The 20,064-nt window shown below is 40.9% G+C and overlaps 1 protein-coding gene across 1 annotated transcript in view; it reads left to right on the top strand.

Moving 5' to 3' along the window:
• Window positions 1-20,064, top strand: part of COL4A2 (collagen type IV alpha 2 chain) — a 141,752-nt gene that overhangs the window by 40,657 nt on the left and 81,031 nt on the right. The window contains exon 4 of the mRNA XM_054271539.1: window positions 810-890. Coding sequence (XP_054127514.1) covers window positions 810-890 — 81 coding nt within the window. The remainder of the gene's footprint in view (window positions 1-809; window positions 891-20,064) is intronic.

Here is a 20,064-nt window from a genome sequence, read left to right as displayed (position 1 = left end):
TTTATAAAAGTCACACCACAGCATGCACAGCATCTCTGCTGTTCAGGTTTCTGAACAAGACTGGCTGTGGCTGCTGCATTCTGTGGAGGCACTTGCATGGAATATAATCTGAGTTTGCCTGCCTGTTGAAGTCCATCCAAGGGTTTCTGTGGAGCAGTGCATATTTTGTGATCCATATATTTGTGGCCCAGGCCAATGTGGTTGTGGTCAGGCAGGAGAGATGTAACTGAAGACATTTACTTAAGCTGGGAGTGACTTCTAAATCACAGTGGCTGACAAATTTTTTGCTCTTCCGGAATAGGTAGCTCTAGAAGAAGAGAAAGCAGGAGTTTGGCTCATGATTTTGAACATGATACCTACATCTTCCTTTATGTCCACCAATAAATATTTCAAAATACAGCAACCATTTGGAGCATGCATACAAGGATGTGCTGCATTGTGACCTAGGATTTAATACATGTCCCTGAAGAATTTAAGCAGCTGCACTTCTGTGATGTGATATCTATTGCATGTGTCAAAAAAGATCTGTGAGATACTGCTCAGTATCAAGCTGCAGTGTTTTGAAAATGTGGAGGGAAATAAATGAAGTAGCATTATATTTCTTGATGCTGATCTCCAAGAACTGGACAGTCACTCACAGTTTGTTTCTAAGCATATATTAAAGAGGTTTCAGCTGTAAATCCTAGATCTGATCCTGGTCTTTGCTTTAGCATTTCCCAGCAAGTCTGCTAATCAAAGCTGATTGTGTTGTTTCAGATGTTCTAGCTGATATCTTCTAACTTTTGTGTTATGTGTGTTCTGGTTTGCAGGGTGGAAAGAAATACACAGGACCATGTGGAGGCAGAGACTGCAGTGGAGGATGTCAGTGTTTCCCTGAAAAAGGAAGCCGTGTAAGTAACATTTTTTTCCTGTAAATTGTTCCTGATGGTACACGTTCAATGCTACATATTTTGCCATAGGTGGACTTGCGTTAGACTGCTAAGAGTGCTAAAACCATTATTCTTTTTCAGGAAAAAGTTGTTGGTGCTTCATCTTACTTTCTCACAGGCTTGCAGATTTGAAGTGCTTTGTTGTGAATGCCTTGTTATGATATGTAGCAGGCACCTATCTCAAAGATGAGGGCCAAGGAACCTGACAGCCTTGACAAGCTGATCAGATCAGAATGATGAAAAGATACCACATACATGCATGGGATACAGACATTTAATGATTTTAGAGATCTTTTCCAACCTAAATAATTCTGTGATTCTGTATGATTTCCATAAAGCAAGAGGGAACCATGCCTGCAAAACCTGAAATCCCTGCTGAAAGGCAACTGTTTAGAATTCCTGGCATTATGTTGTGGCTGACAGTCTGTTCTTTGTTCTGGGAACTAGTGAGGAATGAGGCAGAGGAAAGGAGATGGGGTGGAGGGGATTAGCCACCTGCCACAAAGAGCACTGAGAAATAGGGCAGGGCTCCTATCCTGTATGGCTTGGAGCCCTGGCTGGCAGCTCCTTCTGTACAGCTTGGTCTTCTGCAGCTGAGACAGTGACTCAGCCTTTTCCATCCACCCATCTCTAAGAATAGGTCAGGCAAGAGATGTGGTGGCAGGTCATGTGCTAGTTCTGCTATCACAAACCTCATAAGATTTTTCATCCTCTGCCTTCCCTCCACACAGCCAGCCACCAGTTCCCATTCCCATTGCATTCCTCAAGCTTGACTCCACGTCTGAGTGGGGGGAGAGGTGGCAGGAAAGTCACAGTGTAGGTGGGAGGCAAGGAACATTGCTGTTTACTGCAGAAGTCCTGATGTCTCCATGGAAGTCAGATGATCCTGGGCCACCATGCCATGGGGACTGTTATGGTTACACTCCCGTGGCCTGACCATGAGCTGCTCATGATCTGCTTTCCATCACAATAACCCAGTGGCAACCTGATGATCTGAGGACAAACAAGCCATCCCCTGAGACACAGCTTCCCATGGGGCTCCCTCCAGCTGTTACTGCCTTACCCTCATCATCCAGCACATGAAGTTTGGCAAGTGCCTCCTGCCACTTCCCACTTTTGACTGAAAATCAAAAACTGATGCTGTAAGATGCTCACTAGAGTTCATGAAAATATCTGTTGCAAAACTATCAACTTTGAAATGTTTTTCATGCTCCTTATTGACTGAATGACCTTGAATTTCAAGTTGCCAAATGTGAAAGAAAAAAGAGGTAGTTAAACAAAACTAACTGCATAGGTTGGAAAAGCTGAAAATGTGAAAATACCACAGAAGAGAATCAGTCAGGTGCCACTGACAAGAAGCTCCCTGTGAGTTGCTTCCTATCTAGATTGGTAAAGTGAGGGCAGATTTTATGCACTTGCTTACCACTCTCAGTTTTACCTCAGGAAAGTAAGTAAACCCACTTTCTAATGAGGTTGGCCTCCCTTTAAATAGATACTCAAAAAGAGAAAAAGGATATGCCACAAAACATAAATTATATTTTACTGCTTGTGGTTAATTGTGCAAGATGTGAAAAAGTATTGGAAAAGGGGATTTACTGAATTTTACACTTCAAAAATCATATTTTACCTCTCTGAAATTATACACCTCATTCTGATTTAGCATACACTGCCTGTATTTTGTGTCTGCTGATCTTTTCAGATGCCACAACCTCTGTTAAACATCTGGTTTAAGGAACTGGATTGGCCTTTAGAGTCTAGTCAAGTTTGGCATGGCTTCTGGTCTCATGCTAATCCTCAATGGGAATATTTATTTTCACAAAAGCTCAGTATAATCTGGCACGGCACACGTTCTTCTGTTCGAGGTGACTCATTGCATGCACAATAGAGGTTCCTGCGTGTTTGCACTTGTCAGGGTGCCTGAAGCAGTCTGGCAGAGCCTGCTTCTGCAGTGGCTCTCCAGCCCAGGTGCCACAGAGCTGTCACTTGCCTGCAGCTCAGGTAGGAGCAGCACTGCAAGGGTCTGCAGCCAGCTGTCAGCCCTGCCATCCTCTGGAAATTCGCCCTCTGTTAGTGACAGGTCTAAAACCAGGCAAATTAAAAGCATTTTCTTTGGATTGCTGCTACTGAATGCACATCAGCATCTGTTGAATGAAGTGAACTCACTGAAGTGGTAAACACATTTGCAAACCATGGAAGGAGTGAAGGTCTGAAGGAATTCCTGCTCTTTATTTATATGGGCTTCCACTTCATTTGTTGTCATTGTAGTCTTAAGATAGAGCATATAAGGAAATGGGCTTAGCTTTATTTGTTGTCTTAATCCAATAACTTTTGTTTTTAAAAAAGGGGTTTTTTGCAAAATATGCCCACTGGTATTTCCTGGGACTCTGTGCTAGAGGCAGAGAGGAACTGTCAAGATGTGCAGAGATTCATCCAGGCTGTGGTGATCTGGGCCATGTCTCCAGATGTAAGGCATCTGGAAGCCCTGTACTACTGTCTACACTGCTTTTGGTTCAGGACCGGTGAGGATAGGCACAAAGGCACAGAAAAGCTGATTCCTGCTTCACAGGGGCAGTTTCTAGGGGCAAAATGCAACGTAGCACAAATCAATGCACCCACCTAACAGGCCTACTGCAAAGAGGTATGTGGTTTTAGGTTTTCTCTACTCTATTTTGGCTGGGCTTGACCCTGCAGCTTTCACTGGGCTCAGACACAGCTAAAATCCAGTGGGAACAGAAAAATAAAACAGCAGAAGCATGATCTGCCCACTGTAGTGGTGGGGGAGCTGCTGCAGCTAAGCAAAAGCATCATCTAGCCTGCAACCTCCTGCCTCTCATCTGAGCTGCTCCCAGGGCTGTGAGGACACCTGCATATGACACTTTCTTCTTCATTCCCAAAAGGAAAGCTGGTCAAATCCAAATGTGCAGCGAATCAGGACATTGCTGATAACTGTGTTAGCAACTCATAGCAAATGCTGAGTTGTTTCTTGGAGAAGTTTCTCGAAAAAAAATGTCTCTCAGGCCATACATGATCCCGTTGAAGTTCCCACCTCCAGTCCTGCTTTGTGTTCACATCTTCATAGCAGAAAGAGTAATCTTCCTTCTGTAAGCTGCTTTTGGTTTTCTCAATCTTTAATGACATTCTATGTTGTATTCATATTGTATTCATTCTGAAGTCCCATACCTTCTGGCTGGTTTTCTCTCATGCAGCTCTTCACAGCAGTGTTGTTCCTGCTTCTTCATCAGGGCTCCTCCAAGGCTCTCCCTGACTAGCCAAGCCCACCCCCTTTTATCCCAGTTATATTCATCAGCCACAGCTGCCACCCAATTAAGGGCATCACAGCTGCAGCCCATTTAGAACAACTAGGATTGGGGCAAGGCCACTTATACAATACATATATTTTACTAGGACTCCTACTATATTTCCCCCTTTTCTTTTACTTACAGATATTCAAGTACTATACGGATATTCAAGTACAATACATACATTTCCTCATGACTCAAAGGCCACGTACAACACACACAGCTCCTTGCTGAAAGGCCATATTTCTCACAGCTCCTCGTCTCAAAGGCCATGTTTCTTCACAGCTCTTGGCTGTCTTAACCTCCACAGCTCTCAGCTGTCCTATCTTCTATCACATCGGGGTCACCAATTGTTTTATTCATATTGTTGCTATCATATTTATAAAGTCCTGTGCCTTCTGTGTTTTCTCTCACACAGCTCTTCACAGCAGTGTTGTTCCTGCTTCTTCATCAGGACTCCTTCAAGGCTCTCCCTGACTAGCCAAGCCCACCCCCTTTTATCCCAGTTATCTTCATCAGCCACAGCTGCCACCCAATTAAGGACATCACAGCTGCAGCCCATTTAGAACAACTAGGATTGGGGCAAGGCCACTTATACAATACATATATTTTACTAGGACTCCTACTATAACTCTAGTCTTTGTTCTTTTCACTACAGCCCAGTTACATTCCAGTTGTATTTACTGTTAGCTGGTTACAAATACCCAGTCTATCTAACCATACCTTGCATCTAGGTAGATGGAGCTGGGGCTGCAGGAGCCAGGCTTGGGGACCAGCCTCAGCCACATCTCCCCTTCTCACAGTGGGCAAAATCTCAGTGGAGTTACAGTGCAAATCAAAGCTCCTGAAGGAGTGCTCAGATCCACATGGCAAGAAACCACAGTATAAGCCTCAGTGGAGGACACAGAGTGAGAAGGCAGAGCAAAGACAGCAGACTTTTCTCCCTGAGACAGATAAATCTTCTAATTTTCTTCTATGGCAACTTCTCCTAAATTGTTCTCCTACAACAAGAGACTCACCCTTTCCCTAAGGTGCATTTGGAAAACATAATATAAGGAGTACACAGATGCCTGGGTATGAGGGAAAAGAGTAAAGGGAAACACTGATATGGTATTGAAATTCTGTTTTGAATGAAATGGAAAGCTGGGATTAAATGAATTTTAAAAATCTGGTTTTCTTTCTTTCTTCCTCAAGATTTTTATTGCAGCTCCTAAAATCTTGAGATTTGTAATTCTTTGCAAACCCTGCATTGCTCAGAGAACAATATATGTGCCTTAAAATTTGTTAAACATTAATGCACTTATGTAGGAAACGATAACTCCATTCAGTACAATGGCCAACTGTTTGATCCATTGAAGTTCTAATCAGGCTTGCTTCATCACCAGCCTAGAAGGCTTTATAGAAAGTGGAAGTGAGTAGAAATCTTTTTGATCTTTCTATAGAGTGAGAAATTGCACTCTTTTGTACTTCCCAAGTCAAGCGTCTAACAGTGCTCAAGCCATTTAGTCATTGTTTTTGCAAGGGGCTGGAATGATGGAAACTGAAATTATAAGACAGTTTTGTGTCCCCCCATAAAGGCCACTTCTTGGGAAAGCCCAAACATTTATTTTTAGCCTAGACTGACATGAGTGTTCACTAGCAGTCCTTTACAGCTGTTCTGTTGCTTTCACTGATGCAGTGGCCAAGGGTAAGCTATTACCAGTACACCTAAAATTACTTCTGTCTGCTTTTGGATGCTGCACAGTTGGGAAATGTAGTGTGTGATATTTGCTTGCAAACATTTTCCATACAAGTTTAAGTCTTAACACATGGGCTAGATTTAGATGTGTTTCTTTGTAATTAAAAACAAACAACAACAAAATAGAACACACAAATATTCCAAAGTCAACTCCATGATTATATTATAGGGAAATCTTTAAATCAAATTTTATCAACAGTTAGTGTAATTCTTGTATATCATAATTAACTGGCTTCCAAGCTGGTATAATGGCAGTAGCTCCTTGTAAGTCTGTTGGTGTAAACTGATATATCTGATTAAATCTGATATTTAATTTTTTTCTCCACAAAATAATAACATTAGAAGCATCTTCTTAATTATTCATCTAGCTCACTATTCTGTTCCCAAAAGTGAACTACTATAAGAGATGCTATTTATAGGGAGCACAGAGTTCTGGCAATTTTCTGCAGTCCATTCACTTGCACCCAAGATAACCCAATTTAAATATTCCTTCAGTATCTGTGTTTCGTCCTGAATTTTCCAATCCTTTTTTGAAGCTACTGTAACTGCATGTCTTTGCAACCTCCACTGGCACTATTCAAATGATATAAATTATATAAATCACTGTCTGACCTGTTCTAAGCAAAGCTCCCTCTGGTTTCCTCAAATACACCCTATTTCCAGTACGGGGAGATTTTGAGTAAGTCTGTGTTTAGGTTACTCACTGTTTCCCTAATTTTGTAAATCTCAGTTATATTCCCTCTCAGCTTTCTCTTCTCCAAAAGGGTGAGTCACAGCCTTTTTAGGTTCTCTTTGGAAGGTGACACTAGCCCTTAGTCCCTTTACTCTCTCATTCTGTGGCAGACCAGAACTGTACCTATCCAGTTTGGTGGGGTCCTTATGGAGGTCCCAGCATGAGAAATCACCAGATCTCCCCATTCCTCAGCACCAGCATCATATTGAACAACCTAAGAGGGATTAGTATCATCTACAGTTACTCAGATCACAGGTCAGTCCCTTCTGTAGATCACCATTGGAATCTTTGCAAAAAACCAGTTACAGCATGTCTGAGAGGACCCACTGGTGTTATGTCTTCATTTTGAAATGTGACCATCAGTTACTATTCTTTTCTTCCTATCCTTTAACAGCCTTCAGTCCATAAGAGCACCTCTCTTGCAACCCCAAGATAATTTATTTTAAAAGTTTCAGCGGAGCATTTTATAAAACAGTTTTGAAAATCCAAATACATTGTAGTCACTAAGGCTTGCTTTACCATGATTATCCTTGAGCTCAGTTATTGTGTTCCTTAAGGTGGACTACTGCCTTGCCAAGCAGGAAAGTGAAATTAACTGGCCCACAGTTCTCAAAGTTTCCTCTTGAGCCCCCTTTCCACATGGAAGCTTGGTTGGCACCAGCCCACTAGTGCAGTGGGGTTTGTAATGCTGGGTCACACACTTTGCCCAGCAGTTCTGCAGTTTCCCTCTTGAGTTCCTCCAGAAGTCATGGGTGAATGTCCCCACTGGTGTTCACTTAGTAACACCTGCCTTACCTGTTTTATCTACTACTTCCTTCATACTTTTCTGAAATAATTCTATCTCAAGGAATAGAGACCTTCTCAAGTACCCTCAGCAGAAAAAACCTCTGCAGAGAAGTCACCAGGTTTCTCTGCTGTGGCCTTACTATCCCCAAGTGCCCCTTATGAGCCCTTGGCATCATGTGGTGCTGCTATTTCCCTTGATGGCTTTTTGTTTTCCTTTAAACATCTTTTTACTATCAGCTTGGTTATCTTCTGCAAAATTTTCTCATTCATTTTTAGCCATCCTAGTTGCCATTTACTCTTTATCTGATTTTTATGGGCTTTCCTGTTCATTTCAGCAATTTTTTAAATGCCAACCCTTTTGCCTACAATAGCCTGCTTAGGTTTTGTTTTGTTTGTTTGTTTGTTTTTTTATTATTAGCTGTGCAGGGTTTTTATTGAACCATTTTACTTTCTTTTTGATATGTGACACATGGTTTACTGGGATTTTTAATACAGTGTTTTTGAAAAGCCTCCAGGTTGCTTTAGGCTTCTTGCCTTTTTGACTGCTTTTTCAGGCTTTTACTATTTTTGTGATTTTTATGCATTTCCCCTGCTTGAAATTGGATATCTGTGTGATGTATTTGTTTGACTTACTTTATCTCAGTGCACTACAACATTAAATTCAGTTATGTTTTGAAGCTCTTGCAGAGCAGTTCTCCCAGTGGTACCTCTTGAAGCAGGTCCTGTGCACCACTTGAGACTAAACTCAGAGCAGCATTCTTTCTTATGGGTCTCAGTGTTTATTGTGCTAAGGAAAAACTCAGTTAGTGGGTCTAATACTTTTATTTCCTTATCACATCTGGATGAGGCATTGTGCCTGACAGTATCTGGGTAGTTGGAATTGACCAGTATTGCTACCTGACCTAGTTGTTCAGCTTTTCTAATTTCACTGAGTATTTAATTATTGGCATCTTTAACAGAGGAATCCTAAATACAAACCAAGTCCTACCTTCCTGTTATTTCCACCCACAAGGACTCCTAATGTTCCCCTCCTCCCTATTTTTTTCTGTAACACTGTTGTAGCCTTCACATATTTTGCCATTGCCCTATCTGTATCTCATTTTCTGTTGTTCCTGTAAAGTAGATGGACTAGTCTATGTATGCTACTGATTATCCTCCTTTCACCAGCATAAGATGCCTTTTATATCAGAGTTGTCATTTATTGACAAGTAGCATAATTCCACAATCTTATTCTTTAGATTTCTAGCATTGCTGTAGAAGCACTTACAGCTTTTGACCATCCTCTGTTGCAAGCATCAGTCAAGTGGAGTTGTAATTGGTGTTATTTACCTTACCTATTCCACAAAGCTGGCCAGGACCTCGGTCTCCCACACAGCTGCCTTGAGTTAACCCCCCTGGACACCCCTGTTCTGCTTTCCCTCACAAGGGGTATAATGCAGAATTGTGACCACTGGTCACCAGTCCCTTCTACCAGAACAAATTCCTATCTGGCCATCTCATGGGCTCTGCTCCCTTTACACTTAGCAGCCCTTTCAGTCCTCTCAGCTGTTCCAAATCCATCTATCTGTGTCAATTCATCAAACCTCCTGCTGCCATCACCTGCCTTGTCCTCTCCTGGAAGATTCTCTCTGTCCCAGGAGCATCCTCACACCCAGCAGATATTATAGTCAGCTAGAGCTTATCAGCTTAGAGTTTATCAGAGGTTTGATCCCTTCTTCCAGGCTGATCATCCACCTTCACTCTGTCTGACAACCCCTAAACACTTGTTAGATCAGCATCAAGATTTTGTGGGATTTTTTTGATGGTCAGCAAGACAGAAATGGGTTGGAAAATGTCCTGTTTGCTCTCCAGTGTTTGCCATATACAAAGCTTTGGGAGTGAACTTGATCCCATATCTACTGAAGTATTGTCAGGTTCTGCAGCAGAATGGATAGAAGCACCAAAAACTGGTGCTTCAAAATCTCACATTGCTTCATAGACCAAGGTTAAGTCTCTGGAAAATTCCCAGAGGAAAAGCTGCCCTCTGAGGGATGGTATTTGGAGGAGGTGTTTGTAATGCTAACAGATTTAAAAGTAAAGTGCCTGTGGTATTAATGAGCACTAGACATGGGATGGGATGGGATGACACGACACTCTTCATTATTTCAATGCTGTAATTGATTTGGGTGTGGTACTTCAAGATTTAATTTTCTTTTATTCTTTAGTCAAGGTGATAGAGGAGAGCAGCTCCATTGGCAAAAGACAGGAAAAGTGTTCCTGTAAAATCTGTTTAACAGTGTGAAGCTAAATTCCGCTTTCAGATACACGCATACAGTTTTCTTTTGCACATGTGTGTGAGGGTGGTTTCAAATGAATGTGGTTTTTTAAGTTTATACTTTTAAAAGTCAGCCTTACAAGGTCTTGCCAGCATACACAAATGCCTGAACTCTTGATATTGTCCCATAGGCACTTACATCTTGGGTATAAGGTTTAATTGCATGAACTGTTAGCAGCAAACAGGCCCAAAATCTTGAGTTCACTAGCAAAGGCAGGCCGTGTACAGGTTTGCTTGACAAAACTTGAACTTGTGTCAATCTGAAACTTGATATCTTTATGACCTAATGTTTTATTTAATGAGCATTGATTTACCTGGGCTACACTGAAAATTAATCAACCATGTAGTGGGATAGTTATGTTGTTTGCTAATTGCTGTCCTTTAGTGCATTTGTCTTGACATTTTTTTGAGTGAAATTTGCATGTTTCCTTTTTTTTTTTCCCTAAGCTCTGTTTATACATGTTTAATCAACATCAGAGATCTTTTTGAACTAGTGGATGGAGATTAGATAACTTTCCCATGAGCAAGAAGCTCTACTTCCCATATATGCATTCTACACAAAATCTGATATTTGGGAAGTAGTGAAAGGTCTTCCTTGGAATCTCTTTCAAATAAAAAAAATGCAAGATATATTAAAATGCAAATCAGGGTGTTTTGTTTCAGTATATGCAGGAGTGCAATTAAACATTCACACAGAAACCACATTTTCATTTGTAAATGTTCAGAACATTGTAAAGAATATTTAAAAGATAAAATTAACTCAAATGAAGACTTTCTTTCAAATCAAACAAAATATGCATCTTGACCAAAAATTATTTTTTCACTCCTTGTTACCCTTTTGCTCTTTTGCAGAACATTTCTATTTCAACCAGATATGAAACATTGCTTGATTTCATAAGTAATGTGTGGAAATTGTATTTATTTGTAATCCAAAGGAATAGAAGATTTTTTAAGCCTATCCCATGGTAACAATTTGCACTCCCTGCCTTTTGCTCCAGCCCTGAAAACAAAATCCCTTCAAAGCCTTTTCAAATCAAATGTACAGAACTGTACAGAATTAAAGAAGAATGATACTTCAATTAAAGGTAGTCAAAAGGACACATTCACCTTTTAATTAGCATTTTCAGTTTAATAATTTTAAATTCCGCTGGATGACATACATTATCTCCAGCAAAAAAAGGGCCAGGTATGTAGCATTCATGCAGATACTGCACCTTCCTCCTAAAGCCCAAGGCTAGACCTGTGCAGATACTTCTATGACCTTGTATCAGAAACGTTTGCAATCTCAGCTGATGTGATGAGAAAACAATTTAACAGCATTGGACAAAGCTCAAGAATTCGTGTCATCAGTCAAAATGAATACCAAGGTTGCAGTTTAAACAAACTTATGACTGAAGTCAATATGCTGGATTAACTATTGGCATTGTAGATTCAGCTCTTCCATTTGAAATGACACCATCTGATGCCTTTTGCATTACCTATGTGATCTGTTGATTTATGGGCTTGTTACACTCATTGAAAAAACAAATCTTATGGTAGTTTGCTAATAAATCGAGAAGGTATTTCACTGATATTTCAGGAATTTATTTTGAGGGCAGCATTTTAAAGAGTGTATTTGAACACCTGCATTTCACAAATTCGAATGAGAGATGGAGAGAAAATGCAAGAGAAATCACAGTAAGAAATCAAGAATCATTTTATTTCAGAAAATAAAACAAGACTTAAAATTTAATTCTGGAAAAGTTAACTCTAGTGAAGAACTAGTGAAAGGAGACTTGCTGGAGATGAATATTGCAAAGTTAACTTTGGTGATAATAGCCAATGCTGAAATAAGAATCCTTTGGATGTAATTCACAACCATTTAAAAATATTGCCATACCTTTTTTCTTGAATGGTTTTTATTTTATCCTTCCTGTCTTCCTATGAAATCCTGCAAGTGTATTTTACCTTATTTAGAAAATAAGTACCTGAAGTTAGAGAATGTCACAAGTCTCTACTCATCTGTCACCTTTCCACTCATTGGGGTCAGTAGTGTCTGCATAGCACAGCACATCCTCCTGTATGTTTGTATGTGTGTATTTATGTGTGTATGTATGTGTGTGTATGTATGTATATATCTGCATGTGTGTATGCATGTGTGTCAGCTCTGTTGGGTAGGAGTTTCCCACCATGGAGTGCTCACAGTGCCAAGGGTTTGATCCCTGCACGGGCCATTCCCTCAAGAGTTGGATTGGATGATCCTTATGAGTCCCTTCCAACTGAGAATATTCTGTCATTCTGTATCATTGATCTTTTTGTTTGGTTTTCACATATGAATTTCACTTCATTAAGGAAATGAAGTCCACTGTCAGGATTGCTTTCAGAAAAATGTGTTGTTGATTTGGTTACACCGTCAGGCTTTGACTGCTAGCACTCAGACATTTCAACTACTGCACAAAAGTATTATTTGTGCTTTGAGCCAAGTTTTGCAATTTCTGCTTACTGTGAGAAGAAGTTTAAAGATAGAGCAGAGGGGGGATGATGGTTTTACTCTGTGACTGGGTAGCTCACACAGGCATCCAAGAGGGATAATCCAGGTCATCCTTTAGCACTTAAATTATACTCCAGAGATTGTAAATGTTTCTCATGACATATGTCTGAGGCTTTACAAATTTCTCAAATGGTGCTTGTTTCTATTTTCTATATTTTTGTCACATGGGAGCAAGTAACATTGACCCATTTTCCTTTTGTCTGCTTTGCTAAGTACCAAACTATTAGTGGAATCCTTTGAGTCTGACCTGGAGAGACCAGGAATGTGGGAATGGGCAGGCTGTCATCTCAAACAGTATCTGCCGAGGCAGATTGAGCCTGCTCTCAGCATTTTCTTACTGACACTTAAGAAAATAAATGTTCTTTATTAACCTCAGTTAGTACAAAAGGTTTCCAAATCATCTTCAGTGTCTTTGCATAATGAACCAGACAGTTGAAGTATACCTGAGTGTTTCCATTACATGTATCTGGAAAATTATGACAAATGTTAAAATATATTTTATTGACCATTAGATATGGACTTTGAGAGCATGCAGAAAGAAGATCTTGAAGGATAGGAATCTGTGTTTTACGCACAGAGAACAGCTCTAGACAATGAATAAAGCTGCAAGCCCAAACAAATAAAGCATCCGTGCAGCATTTTTTCTCCCACAGGCTAAAACTATTTCTCTATGAAAAGACTGCAAAATTTCTTTCTGTCTACTGCTATCATAGATGCCCAGCAAAGAAAAGCACTGGGTTTTTTTATGGTTTGGTTTTGTTTTGTTTTTTTCTGGTATGGGTCATGGTTGTTCAGTTAAATTCTGTGTTTACCTATTGCTTATTTAGTATTATTTATTATTTACTTAGCAAAACTAATTTTTCTAAATGCAGTATCATTGGTAAAAGATATGTTATTAGCCCTTATAAACTTGTTTAAACCAGACTTATTTGTCCCCAAGATTGTTGGCAAAGTCTAGCAGAGGTGTAAGAGCAAAAAAGAAAGTTGTACTTGCAATCCTCCCCAGTACAAATTGTTTCACTCCATTCAGAGTATGGCAACTTGGATAGTCTTTCTGTCTAGTCAAATAAAGACTTGGATATGTCTGTATTATTTTGTTTGATCTAAATACCCCTTTTTCTCTATAAATCACCTTTTGGCTGTTTTTCAGTTTCTAGACCCCCTACTTTTCTCTTTCTTTGGTGAACTGTTATCTACTCTCAAGAATGCAACATCTTTTCCTTTTCCATTTCACCACCCTTTATCTGTTAAAGGCTTCCTACAAGGGACTTCCTGTCTTGATAGCCTGGAAGAGGAATGAGGGAAGCTGGTTTTGGGATGAGGTCTCCCTCCTACAATGCAGGATGCCATAGTCTTTGCAGCTGTCTGGGCTTGTCTGTGTTAGGATATGAGCTCCTTGGGCAGGAGCTGTTTGCTTGTGGCTCTTTGTATGGTGCCAAAAGCATTGCTAACCCTTCCAGGTTTGTGGCAGAGGTAGCATCATGCAGAGGGGAACAGTGACAGCTTCTTTCCAGTGCACAGGGAGTGCAGCAGCAAAGGGCTCAAAGGCACCATATGATGCTGTGGGTGTTGGATCCATATATATTCCTTATTCCAGTATTTAATGAGGGAATGAACTGGCATGCAGATTTATGGATAAAATGTTTTTTCCACAGGAAACTGTTCAGTTCAAATATGACTGTGCTGCTACTGCAGAGTATCCCTTACCACTGTGAGACTGATCCCTTTCCATGGCAGTGCTGTAGACTGGACAAGCTAGGTTGCATGAGCCCAATCTTGACCTTCAGCCCCTCCTCAGAGAGTGAGGCTGCAGGACAGAGGAGGGGTGGGCTCCCTGTGTGAGGAGGATGTTATTGCTGTCCCCTTCAGCTCCTCATCCTTAGTCCCTGCCACTGGAGCAGAGGCAGAGGTGGATGGATGTGCAGGCTGAGGACAGATCCATTTGTTTTTCTTGTTGTTACAAGACCTCACAAACCAAACTGTGGAGTCTGTGCTCTGCTGCCTCATACCTGGTGCTGCCAGCAAGGTCTCAACTTCCCTGCACAGCTGCATTAAAAATAAAAAACCACATAAAACTGCTCAGGATTTCAGCCCCCATACAGCTCCTCCCTCTCCTCTCCTCAGCTGGCTTTCCTCCTTCAGACAGTTACAGAGTTGGTTTTGCTAAATGACATAAGGTTATAATAAATCAAGTGAGAAGATTTGTGTTGTGCTTCCTACTGTATAGGAGAGGTCCATATGGTTTAATTACTTCCTCTGTAGGTCAAATATATGTGTATAAAATCTCTGAAGTCATGTGTAACTGCCAAGATCCTGTGGTGTGGTTTGAAACATCCATGCAGTGAACTCTCAAATCCTGCAGATGTGCCATGAAATATAAATGTAAAATAGAAGAAGTCAGATTATCCAGTTAAACAGCAGCATTAAAATTAGAGAAGTTGATGGAGAGATCCAGAATTCAGCACAGTGGAGGAGGGGTGGAAAAAACCAAAATACTTATTTGAGGCAGAATAGAGTTTTCCCATCAAAGGAGAAGAAAAAAAAATATTACACACACACTCATACCCCACACATCCCCCTAAAAACAGCAGAGCAGCCTGAGGAGAGAAATCATGTCAAAGACAGCTGCTTAGTGAACTGTAAAGCCATCTGAAAAGTGTAATCACAAAATAAATCTGCTGATACAGCTTTGGCCACCATAGAGAATTCTGCTAGGCCACGTAGACCTGCAGACCCAAGATCATGGATGGGTCTATGCACAGAGCCACAGTCAGTGTCTCAGCAGGGAGCTGCTCACCCCTGCATCTTTAGAGCTATTTTCTCAGGGCCTGTCAGGCATGTAGAGGCATATTTTCAATCTGGCACAATGGCTCAAGCATCTCTGGAGTAGGGAATGGTATGTGCTGGAGTGATATTAAAGGTGCAGGGCAACTCCATGGGATCAAGCATGTCTGGGGCCTGATCTGCAGTGGTAACCTTGGTCAAGTGAACTAGAGAACAGGCTTGCTTCTCCTGCCCGCATCCTTCTGTGTCATACCTCTAAAGATGCCTGAGCTATTCCAGATACATGGGAAGTGGAGAACAGGTCTGTTGAGGCTAGTCTGGATCCATGACTACGAACAAGACCAAGGAGGATCAGTCATGCATCAGTCATGCCAATTGTATCAGTCATGCATACATTTAATCGGCAAAAATCCTCTATATAATTTCAGCATCTCCTGCCTAAGCACGGCAGTGTGGCTCCTCATGTCTACCAAACCAAATACACACTAAATACCATTCTCAGTAAGCATACTTTTTTTTATAAAAGCCCAAACACTCTGGTATAAATAAATATACACATCATATTGTCAGCCGAAGCTGTGGCTTGGTGCATTTACACAGCTGCAGTTTGGGCTGTTGTTTACCCTTTTCCTCACAGACATTGTGTTCTGGTTTCTCCCTGTAAGGATTTTCCTTCTCTACCTATTCTTAGTCCTAGACAGAGAACTGTCCTAACTTATCAATGTTGTGTAACTTTAGTGACTTCAAAGATGTTTTGTATGGTGTCAATCAGAGCACCAACTGGCTAAATAAACCTTCCTTGCAATGAGGCATAATTGTAAAGCTAAATGTGTTCCTGCCTCTGTGTACTAAATCAACTACTAAATCAACAGGAGTCCTTTTTGTGGGATAAACATACTTCTCTGCCATGTATTTACAGTCACTGGAACACTCTTGCAGCCAGTTGTGAATCCTTTGCTTCAAGAAGAGATCTTTTATACTGGGGTGGTTTTTTTGTGGGTTTTTTTTTTTTTTTTACATTCCCATGTCTCTAAACCAAATTCTGTTTAAGATCTCAGGAAGTGTCTGCAATTAGAGGCTGCAAAGCTGTTATCTGTATCCAGTGGAATACTGTTTCATTTTCAGTTCAGTTTGTAGCATTCCCATAATGAAATTCAATGCCTAGTATCAGTCTATAATTGTTCATCTCTTCCTGTCATTTGTTTATTCAAACATATACCACAATTTTCAGAAAAAAGATTGTTCAGCTCATGTTGTCTCAATTATTATAATGTATTCTTGTAATGAAGTGAAATACAGGTCAAACTTTAACTTATCCCTTAAGTTCAAGGATAAACTTAAGTTCCCTTAACTTATCCCTATTTAGTTCAAGGATAAACTTTCTCAAAATTCCCTCTTTACAAAATCTAGTAATTCCTAGGGCCTCGTAACCTCTGTCAATAAACCTGTATCTTTAAGCAAGCACATGATCCCTTTTATGCACATGTCACAAATTACTCCCTTTAGCTGCAGATCTCTGTGAGTTGTGGGGTGTATCCCACCCCAGCCTTATGCTTGCCAGACTGCAGCCATTGCCACCAGACACAATTTGGCTGAGGTCCTGCAAAAAGGATTATTCCAGTTTGATCACATATTCTAGCTGCTGGTCTGATTCGCTTTCAGAAGTGAAATTTGTCTAGAAGTAAGCTTTGGCTTTTTAAGACCTCACTAAGCATCTAAGAATTCTTGAGAGGCTCAAGTGTGTTTTGTAAGAAAGCAGAAGCGTCACAGGCAAATTACATTGTGTTTGACCAGGGAAGACCCAGGTGCTTTAAATCAAAACTGCAGCAGTGAGGAAGACATTCCAGAGGGTCCAGGAGGGAAATGCTTAAGCTTCCAGCTTAGTCTTCTGTGAGAACCTTTCAGTTTCTTGTAATGGAAATAGGAAATAGCCATCTTTGCTTAAATTTGACTGTCAGGGGAGAATTGAGATAAAATTGTCTGGAGATACTAATCTACTACTCTCCAAAGCAAAATATTATTGAGATTTCCTTCCTAGAAGTGCCTCCTTCCCTGGGCACAAAGCTTTTGGTGTAATCACAGGACAAGCAGAAGTTTCCTTGAGTTGCTTAGGACGGACTGAAAGGAGGAGATGATGGTAGTAAAAAAAACCAGCTGTAGAAGTATACATAGCGATATGTATACCAAACAAAAGGCAAGTCTTTCAAACAAAACACTAATATTTAGATACAAAAGTGTCATGAGGTAAGCAGAGACAAAGCAAAGCAAACCTCAGCAAGAAACTGCTGTTAAGAACTAGTGACTGAAGAAAAAGCATTTCAAGCTTGAAACAAGTGTTTCTTTTCCTGGGAGAGGAAATGTTGCACAACCCACAAACACTCCAGGATGCAGGAGCATCAGCCAGCTGATGACTGATGAATTTCATTTACTTCCTATCTGACTTCTGAATATTCAGACAGTTGAAATTGCTAAGAATAAATTCTGATGAGGGCTGTGAAACAATCCCCTGCTTTGTTTATCACCCTGAAACTGGGGCCAGTTTAGTGTATGTCCAGAGAGCATGTGCCTTTGTGTGATGCCATGGTGCTTGTTATGCTCTCTTGGCTCTTACCAGCTTTTAGCCTGACACTTGTGCTCCTCCAGCTTCTCTTACAGCCAGTCAGATGTGTCCCTGAAGTGATGTAATCTCCTCTGTTCCTTCAGTGTGAGATGTATTTTTACTGCTTTGGGGCTGGTGAATATAGAGCTTGAGTTAATATGAACTGCACATTTGCTTTCTGTTATATGTGACTGAGTGTGTTCCTGTAACCACTTCAGAATCTGTTACTTTTATCCCTATATTTCAAGACTATTTTCTGTGTTCTGTCCCTCTCCCTTTGGTCAGGGTATTACATGTCTCAGTGTCTCAGCTAGGTGAGATGCTAGGGATAGCCCCCCTGCACTTTTTATTCCAAGGTTTTAACCCAGATCTTTAGATGTGAAAGCAGTTTCTCTTGATATTCAAAATGGTTGAGCTGTGGGTTACCTGAGTTTTTGATAGGGCTCTTTTAATGGAGAACTCTAAACAAAACTCCTTCCTTGGGGGAAAGCTAAACAAATACAGAAATCAGAAATTGAACAAATTTATGAAAGTTTCTCAGAGGGAATTTACCTCATCTTACTCCTATGAATTGACTTACTATCATTCAACTGAAGTTGCAACCATCACCTATTCTTCACCTGCTCTCTGTATTTTCCTCAGAAGAGGCAGCACTCAGCAGCACCTGGTACTGCTGACTTGCTCATGGATAGAAGCAGAAATTCACTTACAAAATCCTGACCTGCTCATCCAGTCATCAATCCTGTGTAATTCATCTCTTGTGTAATCCACAATCAGGTATAAAAAGATGTTTGAACCTACAACTATTTGAGCTGTGTTTCCGTTTGTGCATTATTCTGTACTGAGCTGTAACTATCTACATCCATCTGACCCTAAAGTCCCTCTTCTACCCCTTCTTGTGCTGGTACATCATTCTGGGGCACCAGGGCCCATCTTTCCTCTCTAACTCTCATTCCCAATCCATTTTAGTAATGAAAAGAAGCCTTGCTTCTGGTTTCTTAGACACCTCCAGCTGGGAGCCTCCACCAACCTCTTCATCCAGCCTGTAGTGTGCCTGTGTATGCTCCATGCTGCCTGAGTGCTTGTTGAGGAGGGACAGGGGACTGGCTCTCAGTTTCCATATCTGTCCCAGGCTGGTTTGGAAGGAGAGCTGCAGAAATGATTCCCCAGAAGCTCCTCAGCTTTGGGGAGTGGGCTCCCACCCAGGTGTGTGTGAGGCTGATGCTGCTCCATGCAAATGGCTGTCAAAGGTACCCCACAGACAGAAACACACACACATGGGATGCTCTGTGATCCCAGAGCCTGGTCCTGAAAAGGAGCCCTGAGGGTTTGGGGACGCTCCAAAGGAAATGCAGGATCTTCCCACATTTCAGCTGCTGGGAATGAAGAGCTTTGCTGAATGTATGAAACTTTACAAAGGTTTGTATCTTGCTCAAGTGCCAGGCAAAGGTCAAAAGTTGCTTCCCTGACACAAAATCCTTTTCCTTAGTGGAGTAGGGGAGGAAACAGAATCCTTCAAAGAAAGAGGTCCCCAGGAGATGCACCCAGAGATCAAGGCAGACCTGCACCATGACCCAGTGTGGGCAGTGCAGGGGCTGACAGAGTGCCTCAGCTCTTCAGGTTTCCATGTGTGCCCTCATCTCAGGAAACTCAGCAGGAGCATTTCTGATCTAAAACTGGTAACTGATAGCATGCACCAGCTCAGGGATTGCCCTGGGAAGCCATGGTATAGGGAAGAGGCGCATCAAATAGATTAACAGGTAATAACAATTTATTTCAGAGTGTTTCAGAGTTCAGGATTATCACATATTTAATTCCACACACCTTCCTATTCAGATACCACCATTCCAATACATTCTTTCTACTTTAGATTTGAAGTTCAAAGAAAAGAAATAGTGGGATCTATGTTCTGGATTGTACATTGCAGTTTAGTGCATTTGTTTCTCTGGAATGAAGGGATGTGAATCATATGCATTAGGAACTAATGAGCAATCCAAACAGGTGCTACAGTTAGATACTATATGTGAAGGGAAAAAACCCAAACAAACAAAGCTCTCATCTCTTCAGTGTTTTTTTTTTTTCTTTTACATTTTAGCCAGATGTCATGCAAGTATTTTGGTACTGCTTTTGTGAACACTCTTGAAGTTTTACAGAAAGCTGACAAATGGAAAGACTATGAATGTATGTGATTTCCCAGATGAACCATGCTTGCCAACCAGTGCATAGGAACAAAGAGAGTTAAGTCAAAGCAGAGAAGTTCCTCTGAGCATTTTGATTATGAGAAGATTTGTGGGGCTTTGCTTTAATAACTATAAAATACTTCAAACTGGTTTCTTAATGTCAGCATTATTT

Source organism: Melozone crissalis, unplaced genomic scaffold (genome assembly GCF_028551555.1).
Source record: "Melozone crissalis strain CALT ecotype California unplaced genomic scaffold, PUWL_Pcris_2 ptg000013l_1, whole genome shotgun sequence".
NCBI lineage: Eukaryota > Metazoa > Chordata > Aves > Passeriformes > Passerellidae > Melozone > Melozone crissalis.
This window is presented reverse-complemented; position numbering and strand designations above follow the sequence as displayed.